Below are 24,349 nucleotides of genomic sequence, written 5' to 3' on the forward strand. Positions count from 1 at the left end.
AGAGTAACTAAGGACACAGATGAGCAATAACCAATCCAAATGCTAAGAGCCACCTCGCTCAAATCACTTGGATCACAGGTACTATGTCCTGTCCATACAGAATGAATCATAAAACAAACAAACAAAAAAGATTCAAAGGAATTCATCGAACAGATGGAGCTTTTATATATCAAATCTCAATCACAGATGGGAGGTGTTTTGGCATCCAAACCTTCAATGAATCTCTTCTTCAAACAGATTCCAACAACAAAATTAAGAGACAAGCTTGAAATGATGTAGCTTAGCAAGAATGCACTATTAAGCAACAAAAGTGAACCATTAGGTAAGATGAACCTAATGAACCTAAAAAGTAATTGTCAACAGTTTTGGGTTTAAAATTCCATGACCATGCTTTATCCTGAGAGTCAGTCACTGTGTTACATGACTGGGCCACTCACATAAATAGGCATGGTTTTCAAGTGTAATCAGAACAAATGATAGGAATGGTGAAGTCCATAATGTAACTGTCAAGACTGCTACATATTTGCTAAATATGGAATGACATACCTATAGCAACATAAGGAAATCAAAATTATTTGATTCCTAACCATCCTTAAAGTTACTTAAGCCAAAGCAGAAGACTTCCTTACCTTTTTCACTGATGCTCTCAATCTCCACATCTTCACAGCTAGTATACTCGGGTGTGGACCCTCCCTCCTCTTCTGAACTGCTAATGGACATCTGCCTCTTGTTGAGGCCTCGTTTGGGCCTGTAAGCACGGGGAGGAGGTGGTCGGAGACACTCTGATTGGTCTGAACTGAGAGAAGAATCTTTCCGGAAGCTTTCAGCAGCCTTCTCACGCTTGGTCTTGTGTAGTAATGCTGCTGAACCAGGCTCCAAGTAACCTTTAAGTCCCCAATCTTGTCCATCCCTGAGGTCTTGGGAGCCTCCGGGGCTCATGTGAGAAACACTATGACCCTGTTTTTGGAGGGGAACAGGCCCCCCACCAGCACTACCCCCCACGGTCCTGTCCACAGAGTATGCCCGATGGTTTTCCAGTAGTGCTTTCCGGTTTTCATTGCCCACCGCCCTCCTGCTTAGTCGGCTGCCTGGGGTCTCACAACCATCTTGAGCCAGGCCTACTTCATTGATGGCCATGTCACTGTGGTGACGTTCTTGTCGCATTTTGGACACTTTGGCATGCATACGCATCTCTTGTTCTTCTTTCTGAGGTTTGACCGGGTAGCGGGCCAGGTTGGGATCACTACAGTAGCGATTTTGGTATTCCTCTTCGCGCCTCTGCCTTTCCCGCTCCTCTTCTTCTTTTCTCCGCCTCTGGTCAGGGTGGGCAGTGTCACCAGGGTGGTCATATTCTTGCGAATGGCCTTTCTCCAGACGCCTGATATCTCGCCTTTCTCCTAGAACACGATCTTCTGCAGCCTGACCTGGCTGCCTGCCTGGTACCACTCTCCTCTCACCTCTGCCAATGACCTTGCCATTCTGCTCATGTAGGGACACTGGCCTCTTCCTATCAGACAAGGAAACAGAAAGTCTGATAGTATGGTCTTAGAAAAAAAAAGGGTTCTATACATGGTCAACATTTCAAAATTTCTAAGAGGAACAGTTTCTTGAACGGAAAAGCCGTGTTGTAGGGTTCTACATAGAACCTATGTTGCAAGGCTTAAAGTTATTTGTAAGATAGCAGAAAAATTCAAGGGTAGGTCACCAATAAACTATTGAAAGTCAGATTTCAGGCATCTTCAGTTTCATACCTTTTTCCATGTTGAACAAATAAGGAGTGTCATACCTTTACATCATAATATCCAATGCTAAACGGAGAAGAAACTTAACCTAAATAAATAGAGGTTTATCTTAGATAAATGTTCCATCTCGCACCCTTCAGTCTTTGGTTTGTCCCTTTGACGGAGACTTTACAGGTTCTATGTAGAAACCGACAACACAGATGGTTACAAGTTGAACCCCTCTGAAAGCGGAGACCTCTTAACTATTCCAGAAATCCTTGGGGAACAGATGATTTGCGTTCATATAACCAATTACGAATAATCAGAATGAACAGATAATGTGTTCTGAAAAGATACAAATACAGACACTACATTCATTAAAGTGAACGTGAATGATGCATTTACAGCGTTCGTTCATTTATCCCTAGTAACTGCCTGTTCAGGGTTGTGGTGGTATAAATTAGTCTACTAGTTTGTGATAGAGGAATAGAATCATTATGAAATCGTTAGAGAATGCTGTGGACATGTACAAACAAAAATAATACATAATGTACAAGCAGGATTAAACAAAACAGTCCCATTCCCATCACTATTAGAAAAATAAATAAAAAAACAACTTCCACTTTATGCCACGCCCACTTCTGGATTATAACAGATACAAATATTTGTAGCAATAAACCTATATATACCTGTTATAAAGCAGATTTTGTTACACAGTTGATGCAGAAATATGACGTGTACATTCACATGACAAGACTATGCTTAAACGCTCTGATGTGCAGCAACGAATATTGAATGATCTCTGACATCTGACACATTTTTCATGACTGGTATCACGGTTCATTATACAGCAATGTTACAGAAGTGCATTAACAGGTATACTTCTCTCGTGGGGGTTCGCTCCGAGCTCGTGAGGCTGGCATGATCTCTGCTCCCTTGGTCCGGTCAGTGGCTGGTTGGGTGTCGTTAGCAGTAGCGAGGTTAGCTCCGGCTGTAACCTGCGACCTTGAACGCAGCTTCCCGTCCCGGTCAGCCTCAGGGCCGGCCACGCTCAGAGGCCTGCCTCTTGGCCCTGATGAGAACCATTCTCCAGATTTAGTAAGGATCTCCTGCTGCTTCCTGCACAGGTTGCATACCCACATCACCTGCCGAGAAACACGGAGTAGGTGGCGCTGAGGAGATCTTTATTTGCAGGGTATATCAGTGACTAATGCTATATTGAGTGGCTATTATTCTATTTAGCTATAATGCTGGAAAGTTACACTTATGTCTTTAGAAATTTTTTAACAATTACATTATGGTAAGTGGGTTGAAGTGAATAGATTTGTAAGAAAACATAAAGAAAAACAGATATACAAGCCAAACACTGTCAGACAACTGGCAGACATATACACATACATAGTTTTATACACACACTTGCACACACTGTCACGCACACACTATGTGGCCATCAGTTATATGCAGTTTTTAGCAAAACTATCAACCTGGTCATCATTTTCTTTCATTTCATTTTCCTTTTTTTTCTCTCTCGCCTCTCATTTTCAACATTAATAAGAGCTCTCCGGTGGTTCATTTACAAGATGTATGAATCAGACTTCCTAAAATACCTAGGCCTCAACGATTTCTCTTCTTCCTGTCTTTGTCTGAGTATTTCTCTATCCGCCATGTGGAGACCAGCCGAGCTTGATTAGATGCTATTACCGTTCACGCAAAACCAAACAGCTCCTGCGTTTTTAATGTTTGCGGCTTTGTGGGTGTGAATTGCCAACCTATCAATCTCACTTTAGACTCCTTCGTACAGACTCCTTAGTAGAAGTCTAATCTATTGATCGTGTCTGTAAATCCAGTCCAGATTACTGTTGCTCCACATTGCAGTTAACAGACTTTAATGGTGCAGCAATGAGCATTTTTTTCTTGTTCCTTGTCAATATTGTGCCTTTCCAAGTAAAACTGGATTTTAACCCATAGGCAGGCACTTTAGCAGTCAATCAGCTAGTATGACTCTGCAAACTGGTGAAAACATCCATTTCCAGACAAGCCAGTATCATTACATTTAGGCACTGATACAGATATTGGTATCAGATATCTGGTTCAATTCCATGATCATTTACCTTTATTATTATTATTTTTTTAAAATGCTCATAATACCACATCCGATATCACGAGATCTTCTGCTTTCCGGACCTGCCTGATCTGTTCAGATGGGCTATCTCTGGATGGAGCGCTCATCAACTGGAGGCTACAGCCTGGAGATTGATTAGGATGGTACCGCTTTAAGTACCATGGAAATAGTTTTGGACCTCAATTCCACATGGACAGTCTCACTGTGGTTGCTGGGGCTACGGGTTCTGCTATGGCCTTGGGACTGCAATTACCACATGCAGTTTTGCACTCGGGTCTCCTTTGGTGGACACTGGACTAGTTCAACAAAGACTTCATGTACAAACCATAATGAACTTTCATTTACTTTCACACTATCCGTTGTTACCCAAATGAGGATGGGTTCCCTTCTGAGTCTGGTTCCTCTCAAGGTTTCTTCCTCATATCATCTTAGGGAGTTTTTCCACACCACCGTCACCACCGGCTCGCTCAATTGGGATGAATCCACACACTTAAATTCTGTATCCTGTGTTTATATATTTCTGTAAAGCTGCTTTGAGACAATGTCCTTTGCAAAAAGCGCTATACAAATAAAATTTAATTGAACTGAATTGAGATGCTATGTGGCGTAAGCCTAGTTTACGTTGTTGAGCTACTGAACAGACGACACAAAACAACAGTGCTCTGGATGTTTTTCGCCATTAATGATTAAAGCAAAGCAGACTGCAATCTGTGCTCTATGAAAATATCAAGAGGAGGGACTACAGCATCTTCCTACTATACAGGTAATCTGATTAAATATCTTCAAGGCATTTAAACAGCATTTTAGCCAAAGAGAATACAAGGGTAGCTGATCTGAGGGGGCAGAACAGTATCAGTGAGCATCATCACTAAAAATGAACACATATTTGTGAGCGTGCTGAGAAACTGTCGAATGTGAGAGCACTTCAGTTCAGCGAGCAATGAGCACCGACACATGCACAGTCTCCCTTCACACTCTCTATTAAAGATAATGCTTAAACAACAATATCTCAAACATAAAACTCATTACACAGCAGACAGCACACAGCGGCAACCAACATACATACAGCTCAATAAAATGCTCCATAGTGCCCCCTGTTTGGTTAATATTAAGTAGGTTACTCGTTTCGGTATCAGATTCGACAAGTACAGAAAAAACATGTACTTCTCAGGGAGAAAAAAATGGTTTCGGTGAAAATCAAATACAGACAGATTGGAAAGCTGGCACTAACATCTGATGGAAAAAATCAATCTGTGCTTCAAGCTAACTTTGAGAACAGAAATCTGAGGATCAGCTCGTGAAAAACTATCGAGAAGAAAGGAAACTTTAAGCAGAACACAGCTGCTACTGTCAAAATCGGTCAAAATCTCAAATCATTCTTTAAGCCTGGTTTTAGTATATGTTCCATTTAAATACCTCATCCTGTCGATGACCAGTTCTGCAAGGAAGAGTACTTACATGCTGGTTGCCTTGTGTTCAACATGGTCAAAAGGTTGAATTCATAAACAAACAAACAAAAAAAAACAGCAAATATCTGTTTTTGGCGGATTGTTCGTGTTTCAATGCTGCTCTAAAGAGATGGAGCCTGTTCTAGGACAGCATGGGGGTGGGAGGAAAAGTGAGAGAGAGTGAGAGAGAGTGAGAGAGAGAGAGAGAGAGAGAGAGAGAGAGAAATATAGAACATTGTGCTCTCATTGGATCCAGCTGGCCTTGTTCCAGAGTAATCTGAGGTAAATCTGATGTCCAGAGGCCCACAGCTGTCGGCCGACCAGAGATACCCTCACAGGAAGGATTAGCAATCTGCGCTAATCCTGCTGCCTAGCACTACAACTAGCCCTTATTCCGACTGCCTTCCTATAAACACCATATAAGTATGCACCGAGATCAAGCATGAAAATGATAGACTAGGAGACTACAGTAAATGTTTAATACTATCATTTGCAAATATGAAGAATTTGAATAAAATTGAACAAAGTCACGCCCGTTTAAGAGTAGAAAACTTGGCACCGACACAACGAAAAACAAACAGCAATAAAAGATATAAGAGAATAAAGTGTGTAAGAGAATAAGGTTTTACATGATAGTTGGCCATGCTATGCTATCCCGTAGCTGAGGGTTGTTGAGGAAAATAATCCTGACTGTAATCCTTTGAGTCGCATATGAGAGGATTCTTTATATATTTATTTTTCATTTTGCCTCAAAGATTTACTGCTCACAAAGCCATTAAATTCAGAAGCCATTAATTAATATTTTATACACTCTAACATTATACGTTCATATCTGAGAAATGAAAAACAGACATTAAAATCTGTCCACTAAGACATATAAGGATAATGGCCACTTGAACAATAAAGAAAATAATGAAAATCAAACTTTTTTCAATATCGATCACTGACGTGTGATATTTTATTCTGTGCATTTTCCTTTAATCTGGCGGCAACTTTGAACATTTCTATTTCTATCAAGTAAGTGCCAATGTGCTCCATCTACTCAGTACTCAGCGCCGGAGAAGAAATTTAGCCGTAAGCACACAGCGCTAACCAGTGTGATTATACAATATTGCTACTTGTTATTCATTGTAAGTCAATTTAACAATTTAATCCTTTGGGCCACATCACATCACTGCGTTGTTGATTATTTTCTTAAAACACCACAACCTGTTATGTTTCATTCCTTAAAAGATATATTGATATATACGTTCAGGACATATCACCCTACATGACATGCAGTAAACCATTATGAGCTGCGTGTTTGTGTGTGTATAAGTGTGTGAGCATGCTAGCATGAATATGTGTGAATATAGACGCTTCGGTTCGCTGTGTGTTAGTGTGTCAGCCACCTCCTGCTCAGCTGAATACAGCTCTCCATGGTTACCAAAACAGGAATGGGGAGAGAAGAGGATGTGTGTAAGATAGACAGAATGACTGTGAGAAATCGAGAGAGAAAGAGAGAGAGAGAGAGAGAGAGAGAGAGAGAGAGAGAGAGAGAGAGAGCTGGAAGAGTAGAAGGTTGATAAAGCACAGAAGGGTTGGAAGTCAAAGATTCAAGAGACAGAAAACAAGTCAGCAGGTTCGAGTGGAATAAAGCAAAAGCACGGGAGAAAAAGATATTAGATTTGAGGAGAAGAGAAGTCTAAATGAAGGCTCTGTGGAAAAAGTCCAGGGCTTGTTTCAGAGACAAGATACATAATAAGCAAGATACAAATGACTTCCTCCCTCTTGGAGTTTGACAGATCTGCTGACAAACAATTACCGAATCATACTCCTGAGACGCGGCGATTCAGAGAGTCTGCACATTTTCGGCTGTGCCGCAACTACAATGCCAGATGTGCCATAATAGCAGCCTGAGACTTGAAGGAATAGTCTAGCTCAGGGGCGTTCAATTAAAAATGGTCAAGGTCTAGTTACATAACATTTCTTGCTTACAAAGGTCCAGATAAACAACTAACATGACTGAATGACGACAACATTTACGTTTCAATGCTTGCCCATTGACGATTAGTTCACAGCGATTCGTCTTTAAACGTCATCCGTGGGGAAAAAAAAAATCTACGAAAGTTCACTGTGGTGTGCACGCATTTCTATGCAGTATCTGCAAGACACCTTTTTTTTTATCATCAGCTGATATGGCGATGATCCACTCCATAAGCTCCCTTTCCCTCTCCCACCCATCCATCCAATCATCTATCTTCTATACCGCTTATCCTTCCTTCAGGGTCACGGGGAAACCTGGAGCCTATCCCAGGGAGCATGAGGCACAAGGCGGGGTACACCCTGGACAGGGTGCCAATCCATCGCAGGGCACAATCACATACACACACCCATTCATACACTACGGACACTTTGGACATGCCAATCAGCCTACCATGCATGTCTTTGGACTGGGGAGGAAACCGGAGTACCCGGAGGAAACCCCCGCAGCACGGGGAGAACATGCAAACTCCGGACACACAGGGCAATCGAACCCCTGACCCTGGAGGTGTGAGGCTAACATGCTAACCACTAAGCCACCGTACGCCCCCTTTCCCTCTCCCAATGTTTGCAATATATCTGACAAGAGAAATTATGTATATTCTAGATAAACTGTCTGCACTTACACTTTCCCTTTGTTTACCATAGCGAATATTTGCAGAGATAGTTTTTTGGGGGGGAAATTAGTAAACATGTTCTTATTCCACATAGGTTATTTTAATGATTCAATGTGAATCCAGACTGTGTTTATTATCAGCGAAAAGTCTAGCCCAAAGTACACCCAAAGTAATCAGCTGTCTCTAGCAATCTCTAACAAAAGAGCTGGAGCGATGTATTTCTGCAATAATGAGCCACCAGGGTGTTGTCCCTGATATCATCTGTGAGATAACTGACCACTGATGGTGTGAATAAATGTGGCATGTGTGGTTTAAGTTCAAGGCTAAACACTACAGGCTAACAGCCCTGACTCATCTCTAGACGGCTAACTCAGTGACAGCAAGAGCGCTAATTGGGTACTCCCGTCACTTGGTTCAAACTCCTACTTGGAGGCAGACATCACGTTAAGTGTGTAGCTAAAATTACCGAGTGATTAATTAGTGCTAAAGTTTGTATGCGACCTTTAATGCTAGCTGACGGAACAATTTGTTCTCATCAAAAAAGAAATACTGGCGCACACACAACACATATACACGCATCAAACTTAGAAGAAAGAAAAAAAGAACACACACAGAAACTTGATATACACACAAAGGAAAAAACACACTGAGAACATCACAAGTGCACAGGGAGTCGCAAGTGCCCATTGGATTGCAGGGTAAATTTGCTCGGAGGGAAAATAGGAAATCTGTCTAACCCATATCCTATAGGATTGAGCTATACTGTATACTCTGACCCATGACCCCTGACCCCTTGACCCCATTGCATGCCCGTTGCAGTCCCAGGGCACAGGCAAAGTGCAGCGAACATGCACATTCTCTTGTAAGTTAGTGGCACTTTTTTTGAACAGGACTCCATAATTTATCAAGTGTTCTTATATATAAATAAATAAATATATATATATATATTATTTTTCTTATACTGCCTTGTATAAGTGTTTTAAACATCTAGGAATTCCACTCCAAGTCCTTTCAACTAAAGTGCAACCAACTGATAATGTCAGTATAACATCTGACCAATCGGAATGCCACCACGTGCCCGTCGACCTCTCCCTGTTGGCTGTCTCTATAGCAACGGCGGCACATCTCCATGGCAACGGCCACAAGGAGGGGAAGGGGCACTCGGTCAGCTAAGGAAGGGATACTGTGCCCCATGCAGAGACTAGAATACCCAGAATTCCTTACCCTGTCCTTCCCTATGAGACACTTTGCAGGAGCAAGAGACAATGGGAGGAAAATTAGTCACATTTATCGATATAGACAAAACTATACTGAGTAATAGAGGCTAGAAATGAGAACCATTTCATATCGAAATCCATGTGATTTGATAGCTGTTGAGCTTTTGAGCTTCTTGAACACACACACACACACACACACACACACACACACACACACAAACACATTGAGAGAAAATGTTGGATACTCATAGCCACACAACAATCCCATCATCACAAAAAGATAGAAACAGAAAAATAATGCTAACCACTTTATCCTCCTTCAGGCATGCAGTCCAGGAAGCAGAGAGAAGTGAAAGACGGGCAAAACCAGGAAGAGGTGAAGAAAAAACGGGAGAGGAGAGGGGAGGGCGGGTGGGAAAGAGACAGCAAAGTGTGAAATCGGAAATCGAAAATAAAATGGTGAGAAATGGAGATGGTGCATGTGTGAGAGAGGGAGAGACGGGGAGGAAGAGAAGGGAGGAAGTGTTAGTGAAGGGAAAATGTCTACTTCTGTGTATTCAAAAAGACAGGTTCAGTGAGAGCAACAGCAGGCTGTGTACTAAATCAAACTGTTGTGCCATACAGTGGAATGTAACTGACACTAAAACATCCACATAACTCAACAAGAGTACAGATGAGACGTACATCTGATTCCACACATGTATGTGTTATACATGGAAAAGGACGATGAAAGGCGACCATACTGTATGAAGCAGCATGATTTGGCTGAATCCTTGTGTATTTACGTATTTATTTATGTACACTGCTAATGCCCCACATATCTTCGAAACATTGCGCGTTACGGGTCATCAGTAAATTATTATGTGATGTGATTAATGTAGCTGTAATGCCCCCTATAGGACAAACACAGAATTGCATCTGAGTGTAACACTCTTTCAAGGGTACCTACATAGATCCTTTATCGCAAATTCAAAAGCATTTTAGAAATATTTTTTCATGCAATGCTGGGGAATTTATGAACGGCTTATGTCAAAACACAAATCATATTACAGGATTTTATACAACAGCTAGAAATGATCGTAATATGTTGCTTGTTTTCACTAACAGCACTTTAAGAAAGTTGCACGAGGTAGACGCAGTGCTTCATAAGAGTGTTATAAATGTAAATGTGATTAACACTTTAGTTTGAGGTCATTAAAATCATTCATCTAGCTGGCATATGGGCTTCATAGCTACAGTAAGATGTTGTTTTAGAATGGGTACTATAATCATTTGAATACAAATGGACTGAGCATTCAAATTCCATTCAACTATAAGACGTAGATAGTTTAGCCCCATTCCAATATAGCTTCTTATGTATGAAACCCATAGACAAATCAATTATTTTAAATCCCCTCAAATCAAATTGTTCTTCAAGTGTACATTTAAAGTATGCTTACGAAGCACTATGTGTACCTTCTTCAACTTTCTCAAAGTGTCCTGGATGTGATATTAGTAAAAGCAATCTATATCTAATAATATCTAATAACAATCTATCTCCAAATTTACATTTCTCGGACTTGTCAGACTTATTTACAATAAAGGATAAAGGAGTAACTGGAAATCTCATTGAACTTAGTTCTGAACATGTGATGGGAAATTGTTATTGTGTCATAAAATGTAAAAGCCTATCAGATTTCAATATGCAAATGAAGGCCATGCAGCAGAGGAAAGCAGGTGGGGTTTGCAGGTTTGGGGTGCTTTTTCTTTTGTCCAATTAAATTATTATGATTTTTTTTGGAACTGACATAGCAAACTATTTATGATTTTTTAACAACTTCAGCTCTATTAACTAACAACTACTAAAAAGATCATTACTTTGTTTAGAAGATGCAGAGGAAGGACTGGCATACATGTATACAAGAAGACTTCACTGGGATTGAATTGTGTCTAAAAACACTTTCGATTAATCCAGTTACTTCACTGATATTCATCTAGCAATAGATTAATTTACACTAGCCTTAAACTGACAGTAAAGAATCAAAATGTTTATTCAATATTTGTCATATAGCTGCACCATTTAAGAAGAGTGTGTGTTGGGCAAAATAGTGTCCTGGGATGGGCCCCGGATCCAACACAATCCCTGAGCAGGATACAGCGGTTATTGAAGATCAATGAATGTATGAATGAATGTTTGCATAATACTGGATCACATTCTATTACATTGTATTGTCCCATCGCGTCACGTCAATAAAGCTCGGAATAGTTTCATACAATCACTGGGTGCTTTAAATATATCTTTCACATATCAGATCACTCATCAAGATGAGTATCATATTCTCTCAGAAGGAGAGATATCGTCCACCAGTGAAAAAGACTAGCATGGTGTAAAATAGGGCTATGTGTATGGAAAATGCTACATTTTAAGCTACATGTACACTATACACACACTAACTAGTGTGCATTCAAAGACTTTCATACTCTTTCGGGAGAGAAATGTGAGATGGCTCGCCCTCCATTATTTTATCATTTAAAATATTTTATAATCCCTTTTAAAAATTAACTAGACTTCACCATTATCTTTGTATATGTGCATAAAAATGCATTTGAGCAGCTTGGTCACAGTTATTCCATTCCACTCCAGTCATTGAAAACGTTATGCTATTCGTCATGTGACCACAGGGGGCATCACCTCAGTGGTCAGGCCGGAACCAGGGCAGATTGGTACTCAGCATGACTTGAGGCGAGTCCATTCTCAGGTAAGTAAAGTGAGGGGAACATTGCTTGTTTTAGACACAGCAGGGTGTGTCAGGAGCTGAAAATATGCCACCCCATGCCGTGATGCTGGAGCCCACCCCAATCAACACTTTACTGATGTAACGGCAAATGCAATGCTGAATGAACTGTGATGAAAAAGGGCCAGCCAATAATATCTGTTTCTTGGCACGTATTGGACTGGTCATATCTCTGAGATGTTTGGATGGTGCCGGACCTGGAACCTGGCCCAAAGCTATTCCTAGTATGCGAGAGTGTGTATATTTAAATAACTATCTAACAGTGAATTTTTGACATATATATAGCATGTTGGCAAAGACTGAAGCCAGGCATTAGGGCAAGCAACGAGGCATGACAGCACAAGATGATAAGGATGAACGAAGGAAGGAAAGGGTGGATGGGATGAATCAGTGATAACACCAGAGAATGGTTTAGCAGAGAGAAAAAAAGGCTTATTGGCTGTTCCTCACATTGTTGGAGCGTAGAGACACTCTTCCACCACAGCGGGCACAGAACTTGGTCTGGCAGTAGGAGCAGAGGTGCCCGCAGCCGTCGGCAAACTTGGTCTTGCGGCAGATCCCGCAGGTCGGGGCATCGTCCTTGTGGATGGATTGTTGCCGTTTGTTCTCTGCCCCGATCCGCCTTACCTGCTCCTTATAGCTCTCGAATTGCTGATGAAGCGTCCTGGTTGTGAGAGACAGAAAAAGCAAAAGACATTTTACAACTTCCTTCAAGTCCAGTCGACCATCCAGGAGCTGAATACTAATAAAGCACTCGTGATCATTTCTTTGATAGCTGTGTCTCCTCATAAATCCGCAGTCATTACTGTGTACAGTGTCATCGAGTCAGACAGATTTTATTTTAGTCTGTAAGCAATTACACAAACACTCCAGACAAAATGCGAGGTCGGCTGGTCGGCGAGCTTTTACTTTTCACTTTAACATGAATCACCAAGGAACAACGTAATTCACTTAAAAACAAGACATGGCCATGGTATAGAAAGCATTTCTAATTGGAACGGTCTTTAGCTAGTGCATCTAAAAGACAAATATTTGTAAGTACCAACACTGCCATTTAAAAAAACATATATATAGTTAAAGGGGCTACCATTTTTTAGCAAACCAATCCATCCTGATAAGGTGAAACTAATATTTAGTTGAAAAGCACTGACCATATTTTGCTCTACAGACTTCCTTTAAACATATCCTCCGAACATCTTTTGTTATCATATCAAATCCTTAACGCACAAGCTATAAATAATCACCGGAACGAAGGCAAATATGAAAGTTTACCTCCTTTTGTAGTGCACTGCCATACCCGCTGGAGACTCACTACGATTCCCCGGAAAGCTGAAGCAAACAAATATAAATCCACATTCCACAGAGAGCAGCTTCGACACTCTTCCATGCCCTTTAACTAGTGTTTGCAGCACACTGCCTTCCTACCTAAAGAGGAAGCAGACTGCAGCCCCAGGTAGCTGGAGCCTTAAAGTGACTTTGGCATGTCTTGGCCTGAAAGATGGTGTTACGCAGAGGGAATTTAACCATGACGTAGCATGGTAAAGGGAGGTGGTGTGGCGAACGGACCTATGAATATGAAGTCTGAATGCCCTGTCTCAGCCCCTAAGCGTGGAGATCTTGTACATTGAGATGGATGTTTTGGACATCTTTTAAACCACATTCTCCTGTATTTTTGCGTTGTGGTCCTGGAGCACTAATATTTCATAACACTATACATGTGTACAGTTTGGCTTTGATGTGAGTGACAAAGTTATGCACTGTTAGTCAGTTATGTTAGGACAACAGAACTCATTCCAGGTCAGTTAACTAATAGGCTTTGAACTTTGACCTGTGTGAGTTACGTAGGATTGGAGATCATAAGGAATCCTAGGGTTCCAGGGTCAATCGTCTCACCATGGGAACTGTCATGGTAGCAAGAGACCCAGGCAACAGTCGTCATGGAAACACCGCTATGAGGCTGTGCTCATTTCAGCAGTCGAGGGTAGCAGACGAACAGGATAGAGAGAGATAGAGAGAGAGAGAGAGAGACAGAGAGAGACAGAGAGAGAAAGAGAGACAGAGAGTGTCTGAGAGAGACAGAGAGAGAGAGAGAGAGACAGAGAGAGAGACAGAGAGAGACAGAGAGTGACAGAGAGAGAGAGACAGAGACAGAGAGAGAGACAGAGAGAGACAGAGACAGAGAGAGAGCTGCTTAAAATCATCAAACTGCTACTGGTGAAATCGTGGATTTCTGTATTAGACATCCATCTGCCATACTAAATATTTTTTCTGCCTTAATAGTTCCCCCCACTCCCATTTTCTTCCAGTGTGTAAAAATTATTATGAACCCACAAACATATTTTTATTGTATTCATTCTGGCAAGAAATGGCTGGTTAGAGGTACAAGTTGGTTATACCTATCAATGTTCTGGACATGAAGTGTCTTAGTAAGGCTTTGGGCCATCAAAAGCTGGCAGAACAGTGGCTTGACTAAGATTCTACAAGTCTCTGGAGCTGTACTGGATGAACAGCAATCTTCCCTCAGTTGGAGTTTTGATGATGGTGGTGAAGAATGCTCTCTAACAGGTCACTCCAAAATATATTATAGGTGATCAACTGTGTTGAGATTTGGTGAAGGTCATTGCATATAGCTTCATTTTCAACATCATCATCAATGGCAAATTATTCAGTGTGCCCTCATGCCCTGTGACTGGGGGCGGAGTCATCCTGGAAGAGACTTTAGAACATAGACCCAAATTTGGGAAGCCCCATTCGTCCTTTTTCTTTCTTCCCTGTAGTTTCTAGTCCTCTCTCCTTTCCTCTTTCATCAACTGTGTCTAACAGGGTTTCCTCCCTTCCTCTCTCTGTCCCACTCTTTTAGCATGGCTGGTAATTATCAACCCATGAATACACTGGAGCAAAAGATCGATTGGGAAATGGGAGGATGGATAGATGGTTGGTGAAAAGCCTGGAGATGGGGGAGACGGGAGAGAAGGAATGTACGGTGTGAGGGAAGAGGAGGGACTATTTCTATCCTGCCAGCTGGTTCTTGGCCGATGCCTTGGAAGGGTTTCTTTCTCACTTTCAGTTTTTCCCATTGCTGTTTTTCTCTAGTTCTTTCTCTCACCCTTAGTGTTGCAAAGATATGGTAGGACAAACAAACACATAAAGACATTCCAGGTATATACCATATGCCAAGATAATTTTACCAACCTTTTTTTTTACCAACAATATCTCAAAAAGCCTGGTTTATGGAGTAATTATGGCAGTAAATCCTAATTGAACTATTTGTGCATATGCCCTTATTACATTAAGTTGTCATTAGCTGATCCGTCCCTGTAGTCCAATAGAATTTATTACTAAAAAGAAAATACTGCCCGAATGTATAAAAAGTCTGACTAAGTCTGTGAAATTAGCATTGTCTTCCAGTTGCAAAATTAAGTCTTTGCACAAGTCAACTTCTAGCTTTTGTTAGAAATTCATACATATAAATCCAAAAACATTTGATCTTGCTTGTTAAAATTCCTTCAAGTTGCTAGAGCAAACAAAAGTGAAAGCTTGCAAGATGCAGGATGCTTTCAGGCTAACTGAATCCAATACTTTATCAGGGCTGTAGCTAGCCATGGAAATTGGAGGGAAATGTCCTGCACCATTCATACGTATTTAGCATACTGTGCCTCCTGAAGTAGACTGTAAATAAAATCAATCTTTTTCATTTAGTTTTTGTATTGACACTTTGTTTGGTATAAGGTATACTCAATACTTAGGCGTTTTTAAAACAGAAGTCTTCCATTCAGTCCTTCATTTTCCTTCTGTTTTTCCTGGTGGGACAAGGTCATGCCCAGATATTTCTATCCCAGCCCAGATTCCAGCACTTCCTGGGGGATCCCCAGATGTTCCCAAGCCAACTATGAAATATACTCTCTCCAGCAGGTCCTGGGTCTGCCCTGGGGTATCTGAAAAATGCCCAGTACAAGTCTAGCCAATTAGGGCCAACGTTATTAGGTTCCCAAACCACCTCAGCTGGATCCTCTCAATTCGAAGGAGCTGCAGCTCTACTCTGAGGTTTGTCCAGATTGCTATGCATCCAGGTAAATTCGACTGGAACCCTGTGTGACAAATCCAGTTGTGATTATTTGACAGCTCTCTTTACCTTAGTCTCCAAATGCATATGGCCAACCAATCACTGATTCTCTGCTACCGAGTATACTTAGGAGCAAGGTGCTCTTGTACCAAGTATGCTAATATGCAATTTGTTTTTGAACAAAGTGTTTGTTATTGACAGTCCGTGGCTTGCACAAAAGTCTTCCCAATCATACCCATCCAGGTAACTCCAAAATTTCCCCCAGGAGCACTATGGAGTCAGTAGGAGGTACCCTTTAGAATGTCTGCTCCACCTTCTCCAAGAAGGCCGAATACACCAAACTGATATTTCGTGCATACACACAAACAGCAGTCAGAGTCTTCCTTCATGAGTTTCAAAACTTCATAGAGGCAACACAGGTTGGGACCTGTGAGTATCCCCACATCAAGCCTAAGGCCCAGCTCTTGTAGGAACTTTGAAGCCCATACTGTTTATGGATGCAAGACTATACCTTTCTATATCACACACTACACTGAGCACTTACCAAACCAGAAGAGAAATGACAACGCCAGTTTCCCTTGATGAGCCCACAAGATGGCTCCATGTTGCCATTTCAAGGGTGGCCCAGTCATCAAGCACTTGCCTGTGGGCACCACTCTCAGGTAAACAACAGAGGGTTTTCATATTGTGTTGCTGACAGTTGCATTGTAACATAGACTTTGTGTCTCAAATACTGTTTGCTTTCCCCTTAAACTCAAATGGCAGCCATTCCATATGCTACAGCACTAGCCCTAGGGCACATTGATCAAAATATTTAACCTGACACATAAGGTTGGTTACACAATTACAAACACTATCCTTTGTCTAAATTTCATGAATGTTTAAGCAAAAGCACTTAGGTTCATCATGTTTTGGTGAATTGCCCAAAAACGCTACTATTAGATCTCTGAACTAAACACTCAACATGAATTCTGATGTATTAAAACAATGCAGAATATCACCCAAGATGTGTATGCTTTCTACTTCATAGATGGAAAACAAAGAACCAATGCTGGCAGAAAACCATATCGATCAGCAAGTGCAGTTTCATAATACAGTGTCTATTCTTATCCCGGTAAGAGGAGTGCCTGTGAACAGCAGGGAAATGAGCATTCTATAGAGAGAGAAAGAAGGGATGAGAAAATAAATAGAAGGAGTGATATGCATATACAGAGTAGGAAAGTGACCAGAAAGATAAACGACCTCGGGGGAAGATGAGTGCTGCCGGAAGTCCCTTGACGATCTCGCTTCCTCTCTCTCTCCTTTACACGGACGGACAAATGTAATTTGTTTCGATTCCTAATATTAGACCTGCAAACTAGACAAAGGCTTTCTTTCTCATGGAAAAAAAAAATTATTAAAGGGCAGGACTACTTCAAACGATACAGACCTAATAGTAAATGCAAGATCCGATCTATGGAAAGAGTGACCATGTATTCCACTTCCACGTCTCTTATACTGGCTGCTGAAATGCTAAACTACTTAACTTGATGGAAAGACTGAGCAATCTGATCTTAATGCGACTTGAAAGGTTTTTTTTTGTGCAAATTATTTCTTGCGATTTCTAGTAAATCAGAGTGTTGCCTTTCCAGTTGTATGGATATTGAGGTTGAGTCATGAAGGCAGAGAAGACAAGACAGAGAGAAAGAGAGAGAGATATCAGGCATTGCTTTATAACTACTACTGTATTATAAAAAAAAAAAAAAATGAATTCATGTGCAAATCTCACTAACCTTAAGTCAAATATAACAAGTGCAACTAAAGCTCAGAAATTGTTGCACTTGCTTGCTGTTCAAGTATTTATAGAATAAAGTGCTTTTTGTAATGGACTCTAGGTCTACCCACTCTCTGTTTTCTTCCTCACACTTTCTCACTCTCTCTCTTCATTTATAGCAAGTTTGCTGCCTTCGAATTGGAATAGGGTTAACGCTGCCAAAAACACTTTCCTGAATCTTCTTGATTTTTTTCCTCGCAGGTCTGCAGTCTTATCATACTGATGGTGATTCTTTTTAACCTCAATGTATGTACTTCCCATGCTATATGTATACTTATTGCCACTGAAGTGGGAACAGCTGTATACCTGCTCATTCATGCAATTATCCAGCCAATCATGTAACAGCAGTGCAATGCATAAAATAATGCAGATACAGGACAAGAGCTTCAGTTAATGTTCACATCAAACATTTCATTTCATTTGATTTCTGTGACTGGGGCATGGTTGTTGGTGAGAGAGTTTGGGTGCAAACTGATAGGAAGATAATGGTAACTCAAATAACCACTCTGTACAACCGTAGTGAGCAGAAAAGCATCTCAGATCAAGCAACACAGCAAATCTTGAGGTAGATGGACTACAACAGCAATAGACCACATCAGGTTCCACTCCTGTCAGCCAAGAACAGGAATCTGTGGCTACAGTGGATAAATAGACTGATTAAACAGACTTGTAGATAAAAAAAAGCCATCACACATATACTGTATACACATATTTAAAGTAGTTTCCTGTTTGTGATGGAAACTAAAAAGTACAAGCCAGAGATTTCCTTCACTGGATGCACACAAAGAGGAATGCAGAATACCTCTACGTTAAACTTTTATGCTTTCAAGCACTTGACTGGCTACCAGCCACAGCCCTTTCTCCATATATATATATATATATATATATATATATATATATATATATACACACACACACACACACACACACACACATATATATATAGACAGAGTATACATAACTCATATCCTGTATGTGTTTTTATATGACGATCCTTTGCCTTAATAACATTATGACTGCCTCCAACTCATCTTCCAAGCCACTGGATCTTCTGAACCACTTTTGGAGCCTTGGCCCATCCATAATGCACATTTTTCCTGTCATAGCTGTTCTACCTCTGGTAGACTGCTTGGGCCATTTGTTTCTGTGAATTCTGACATGACATGGATGTCTTTGTTACACCCACATTTCATTTTTAAAATGGGTGCAAAACTCTATTAAAGCATTGTTATTGGTTCAGAAATATAAACACATGTATGCATGTGAGTTAACAGGAAAGTACAGGCATAATAATTAACTAGCTACATCAGTGACATGTTTACCAAAGAACTCCAGCTGTAAAGGTTCCCATCAATGAACAAATACCACACACAACCACACATATGGCTGCACACACATGCCCACTAAATGAGAAGAAAGAAATTTGGAACATCAATAGAAGCTGGTGAAGGAGCTGAATTTTTTTTCAATATAGGCTTCTAAATGTGAGCTATTTTCAGCTCCAATTCATAATTTAAGTACTACCATTTATCTCCAAGAAACCACGAAACCGTCTTCTCATTTCAAAAGGAAAAAAAAACATCAACAAAATATGATAATGTGATGTTTTCCTTTCCTGACTAGCCTAGCTTGGTAAGATGTCTCGTCTACTGCGAAGAAGTTCTGAGTGAGCAGAATTTTTGCGCTTGTATTTAAGCTGGGTTTGTGGTTAAAAGCTGCTGGAATGCAGACAATGGCTGTTAGTCCTGTACCACTGATGGTAAGAACTGGGGGGAAAAACTGAGCTCATAGCTATGAAGAGCAAATTATTCCTCAGAATCACCAGGATTACATTTATATGTGTCAAATTCACACTTCTACAAACAAACCAGCTGTAGCTTCTGGAGCTAAAGAAAGATCCAAAGTGTTCTGAGCATACCCAGGTCCTGTGTTTCCATGGTGTCGCTGATTACCAATGGCAACGAGGAGCATGTCAGCAGCAAAGATGCGTCTTTTCTGTCAGTTGTGTTGATGGCAGGGTTTTATCTTCTGCACATGGATAAAGCAATCATACATAGCCTGTGCTTGTTTCTGTGTGTGTGTGTGTGTGTGTGTGTGTTGACCTGCTTGTCTGACCCGCTCACCATGGGATTTAAGTGGCCATCCAAGTCATATTGTCCCTATGGTCATTCAATTCCCTTATGCAGCGCATGCTGAGCGTATATTGTAGTGCATGTTTGGAGTGCTGAGGTAGTGACAGTTTCCAGATTTCTCTGTGTGAGGTTTCCAGATGCTCTTTATTCAAAGAAGACATGCAAAATATGTGCTTGTGAATATAAGTATTAATACAAATGAACAGTTTCTAAAATCATAGTTCAATAAAGCATTATTAAAAGAGCAATAGAGGGAGACCTTAGTGATAGTCTCTAAACAATGCTTTTCGGTTTTGGACACAAATGACTGCCTTCTTAATGTCATGGCACGGCAAACTATGAAAAGCACGATGTAGAATGACTATTGACCAACCATTTGTATCAAATAATGTAATTTTTAAAAGTATTCGAACAGACCTGAAAAGAAAAAAATCTAGCAACTCTAGGTTCAAAGACCAAAGTGTATGAGACTCTATCATTTTATAGTTGGACTTTTCATGAACTAACATATGAGTGCATGAATCTCTACCGTTTTAATTATGTAAATGTGTAAAATTTTATTTTATTTAAAAGCAAACTAGTGTGTTCATCCAAGATGTGTGTTGGTAATTTCCTGTTTGTGAGCATACAGAGAGTTTATGGGCCTCAGATCACTTTAAAACCTATGGGGTCTGTCTGTACTCTGGATGGCTGTTATTACTTTAGGCACTGAAGCTCTAATCTAATCTTAAACCTGGAACTGGACTGGGGTATTTCAACCAACTATAATGCAGCTACCAATGAAAAGAATAGCCAGGTAATGTGACATCATTTGAGTCACTGTGTGCTGCATTAGCAAAGTTTGACTGCACCTCAAAATGCAGTACTGTGTGTCAACTGCTAAGCTGACTGATTCGCTCTTGTACGTTGCCTCAAGCTCATATAATGTCAAAATATATGACAAAGGGTCTAATAGGATCTCTTAGCACTCTTGGTCACAACATGTGCTCTATTATAAGGAAAACAAAAGGCAAGCACTAAGCGAATCAATTCAAAAGAACTGGCCTACAGCCAAAACTCCATACTACCAAATGTCAATATAGGCCACCTATGATAAATATGGTAACCTGTAACGCTGTAATGGTGTAATATTTTCATATATACGAATTATTGCAGAGATATCAAGTTTGGGATATAGACCATGTGCACATCTCCACTGGATTCTGGCCCCCATTTGCTCTTAAGTGTGGACAGAGATACTCTTAATGGTTTGTAGATACCTGACCATAACAAACATGCTTTTTGGACATCCCATTCAAGATTTAGACCCCACTATGTTGTTATATTGTTCTTCACTCTTCTGGGAAGGCTTTCCCCTAAAATTTGGAGTGTGACGGAGGGGATGTTGGCCCATTCAGCCACAAAAACATTAATGAGGTCAGACAGTGGTGAGGAGGCTTGGGGTGCAGTTGGGGTTCCAGTTCATCCCAAAGGTGTTCAGTGGGGTTGAGGTCAGGGCTCTGTACAGGACACTCGAGTTCTCCCACCTACTTTGAAAAGACTTCATGGAGCTCGCTTTGTGCACAGGGGCATTGTCATGTTGGAACAGGTTTGGGCCTCTTAGTTCCAGTGAAGGGAAATTGTATACAAGACATCCTATACAGTTGTGTGCTTTCAACATTGTGGCAACAGTTTGGAAAAGAAACACATATGGGTGTGATGGTCAGGTGTGCACAAACTTTTGGTCATATGGTGTATTTTCAAAAATGCTGTTTGTGTAGATGTGTAGGTGTAAATCTATGTTTTCAAAAATATATTTATACATGTAGATGGGGCCATAGATTTGTGCTAGGTATTGGACTTTCTTGACTGGTCAGATGAGTACATGTATTGACATTATGATCCAGTAATGCATGTGGCTTCACCCCAAGAAACTAATCCAGATCCCTAGGTTGAATGTTACAGAGTGATGAACACTGTTATGTTCAAAGATCTTGAGGATTCAGTGCATTTTCTAACACATCACATTTAAGGCATGAAGCAAATATAAGCCTTTCATCGGCAGAGTGATGTATTTTACACCAAAGATTAAAATAGACTGTTCTAGCCTAAAGAGTAATGATGGTCAATCTTGCTCCACTCGGATAACCATAAAGCATTTGTATTTTTTGTACATGTTCTTTAATCAGGTACTATTTTCAATCCTTTTTTTAAATTTCACCCTCTCTTTGATACTGAGAAGTCATTAGCCTGTGTTCAAGGCCGCACACACATAGACCTTATAGGGTTATCTTTGCCAGATGGTCTGTTCTCAGTAACAAACCAATGAAAATGTGTACACTCCTAGTCTACTCACAATATCTACGCCCAAGAGACCAATAAATATACCATGAACCACTATCCTTCTTTAAAACCATGGACAAACAAATAAGCCAAAGTTTGTACATAGCAAATCTCATAGACAGTTAAAACTAATGCCTCAGGATCATTTGAACTGTTTATATAATAATAAAGGAAATGACTGGGAAAGGAGGAAATGATTTTAATTGCCAGACTAGGTCAATAACTTTTAAAGGCTTGATAATTGGCTGAGGAATAACAGCAACCTGTGGAGATTTGCTGACCATAGTGGAACATCCTACAAATTACTGATCAGCATCTATTCACCAGACTCCATACTACGGTTCTACCATATTCAGGGCATATATACCTCTTTTTACAGCACTTAGCTAAGAGTTATCTTTTATCATTCCCTATTCATCCCCCAGCTTAGTCATTGCCAATTATCACTGCTACTGCTAGTTTTCCCCTGTCACATTACAGACTGGGAGGGTGAGGGCTAACACATACTTCCTCCGGCCATGCACAGTCATGTAGCTGAACACGCTTAGAGGAGAGTAATAACAGCACTCTCTTCCATGTAATTTGGAAAGAGAGGGAATGACATCTTCCCCCACCCAGAAATCAGGCCAATTATGCTCTGTCTGCTTTTCGCAGATGGTCAACTCAATATTTCCTGATGCTATGTTAAAAGCTTTTATTGTTGTGCCATCTGGGAACCAAGTCCACCTTGGTTTCATATAAATCCCATCTCTTTTTAAATGAAAGGAGATGAATGAATATAATTGATGCCGTTCTGTAAATAGCTGCTGTAACAGGATGACAGTTATAACATGGTAAATATTATCTTTACGATGCAAGCTTGAATGGTCATATAATTCAATATACATGATCGAGTTTGAAATTCACCGGCACACCCTGTTAGTCACTATACCCGCTATACAATCTCTAGCTAAGCGTCTTCTCAATGATATGGATGACACACAGATAAATCAGACGACTATCGATTATTCACTAGCTTCTTACCAAATTATAGAGCAAATAAACGCATTGCCTTTTGAGCAAGAAAAAAAAGCTAATCTCCATCAGTCCAGAATCCCTTTTCCTCTTATAGGATAATATCAGACTCTTTCACTCTCTCACTCCCTATTATAGTATAGTCTTGTGTGGCAGCACGTGTACAGTCTGAAAAGAGATTCAGAAAAGAGATTCGTTTCTGCCACCTTCATGCCAGTTCTTGATTATGGAGATGTTTTGTATAAATTGGCGCCTACCAAACTTCAATGAGAAGTAACTTCAATTAGACACTCTTTATCGTGGTGCTCTCAGGTTTATAACAAACTGTCATTTCACAACTCATCATTGTGAGCTGTATAATAGAGTATGTTGATCTTCATTATCGATATGCAGACTTAAGCATTGGTATCTGTTTATTTACAAGTCTATTTTGGGTCTGTTGCCTTCATATCTTTGCTCCTTGACTCAACAGAAAATTGCTGGGGTATATTCTTTGCGTTCACAGAACATGTATACCCGTCCAGTTCCATTTGTATGAACTGAATTCGGAAAACAAGCTTTATGCCGCACCCAGTGATTGGAACATTTTACAAAATTCAAGATGCAGACTTTGGTGTGCATGAACACGTTTAAACTTTTGATGTGTGAGCTGTTAAATGAAGAATCAAACTGCAAGTGTTTTTAATTGTGTACTGATATTGTCATGTTTCGCAACTGTGAGAACGTCCCTGGATGCTCATCTTGGCCGGGTCACTTCTGGAAAAGAGATTTTTAATCGCAGAAAGTTTTTACCTGGTTAAATAAAGGCGAATGAATGAATGAATTCAGCCAAATTTGTATCGAGATCTTCTCTTACCATGTCACAAGTAATAATCTTAAAAATACCACTGCGTAAAACAGACTTTAGTGTGTATAACACTTACTTCTATCTATTTTCCCCTGAGACTGTTGACAGACAGATATAAAGATACATTAAGTAGGACAATCAGATGTTTTTTTGTTTGTCTACAATTGTATTGTGTGTTGATGTAGACCTAATCAGTGTACAAAGTCGTGATAAAGCATTGGCTATGACTCAGTCCCC

The 24,349-nt window shown here is 40.4% G+C and overlaps 1 protein-coding gene across 1 annotated transcript in view; it reads right to left on the reverse strand.

Moving 5' to 3' along the window:
• The window catches only part of rims1b (regulating synaptic membrane exocytosis 1b), a 64,980-nt gene that overhangs the window by 39,384 nt on the left and 1,247 nt on the right, over positions 1-24,349 (reverse strand). Inside the window, exons 2-6 of the mRNA XM_053616188.1 lie at positions 12,372-12,585; positions 9,453-9,464; positions 9,155-9,175; positions 2,604-2,866; positions 630-1,507 (exon numbers count right to left, since the gene is read on the reverse strand). Coding sequence (XP_053472163.1) covers positions 630-1,507; positions 2,604-2,866; positions 9,155-9,175; positions 9,453-9,464; positions 12,372-12,585 — 1,388 coding nt within the window. The remainder of the gene's footprint in view (positions 1-629; positions 1,508-2,603; positions 2,867-9,154; positions 9,176-9,452; positions 9,465-12,371; positions 12,586-24,349) is intronic.

The sequence above is a fragment of the Ictalurus furcatus genome, chromosome 26 (assembly GCF_023375685.1).
Source record: "Ictalurus furcatus strain D&B chromosome 26, Billie_1.0, whole genome shotgun sequence".
Classification (NCBI taxonomy): Eukaryota; Metazoa; Chordata; class Actinopteri; order Siluriformes; family Ictaluridae; genus Ictalurus; species Ictalurus furcatus.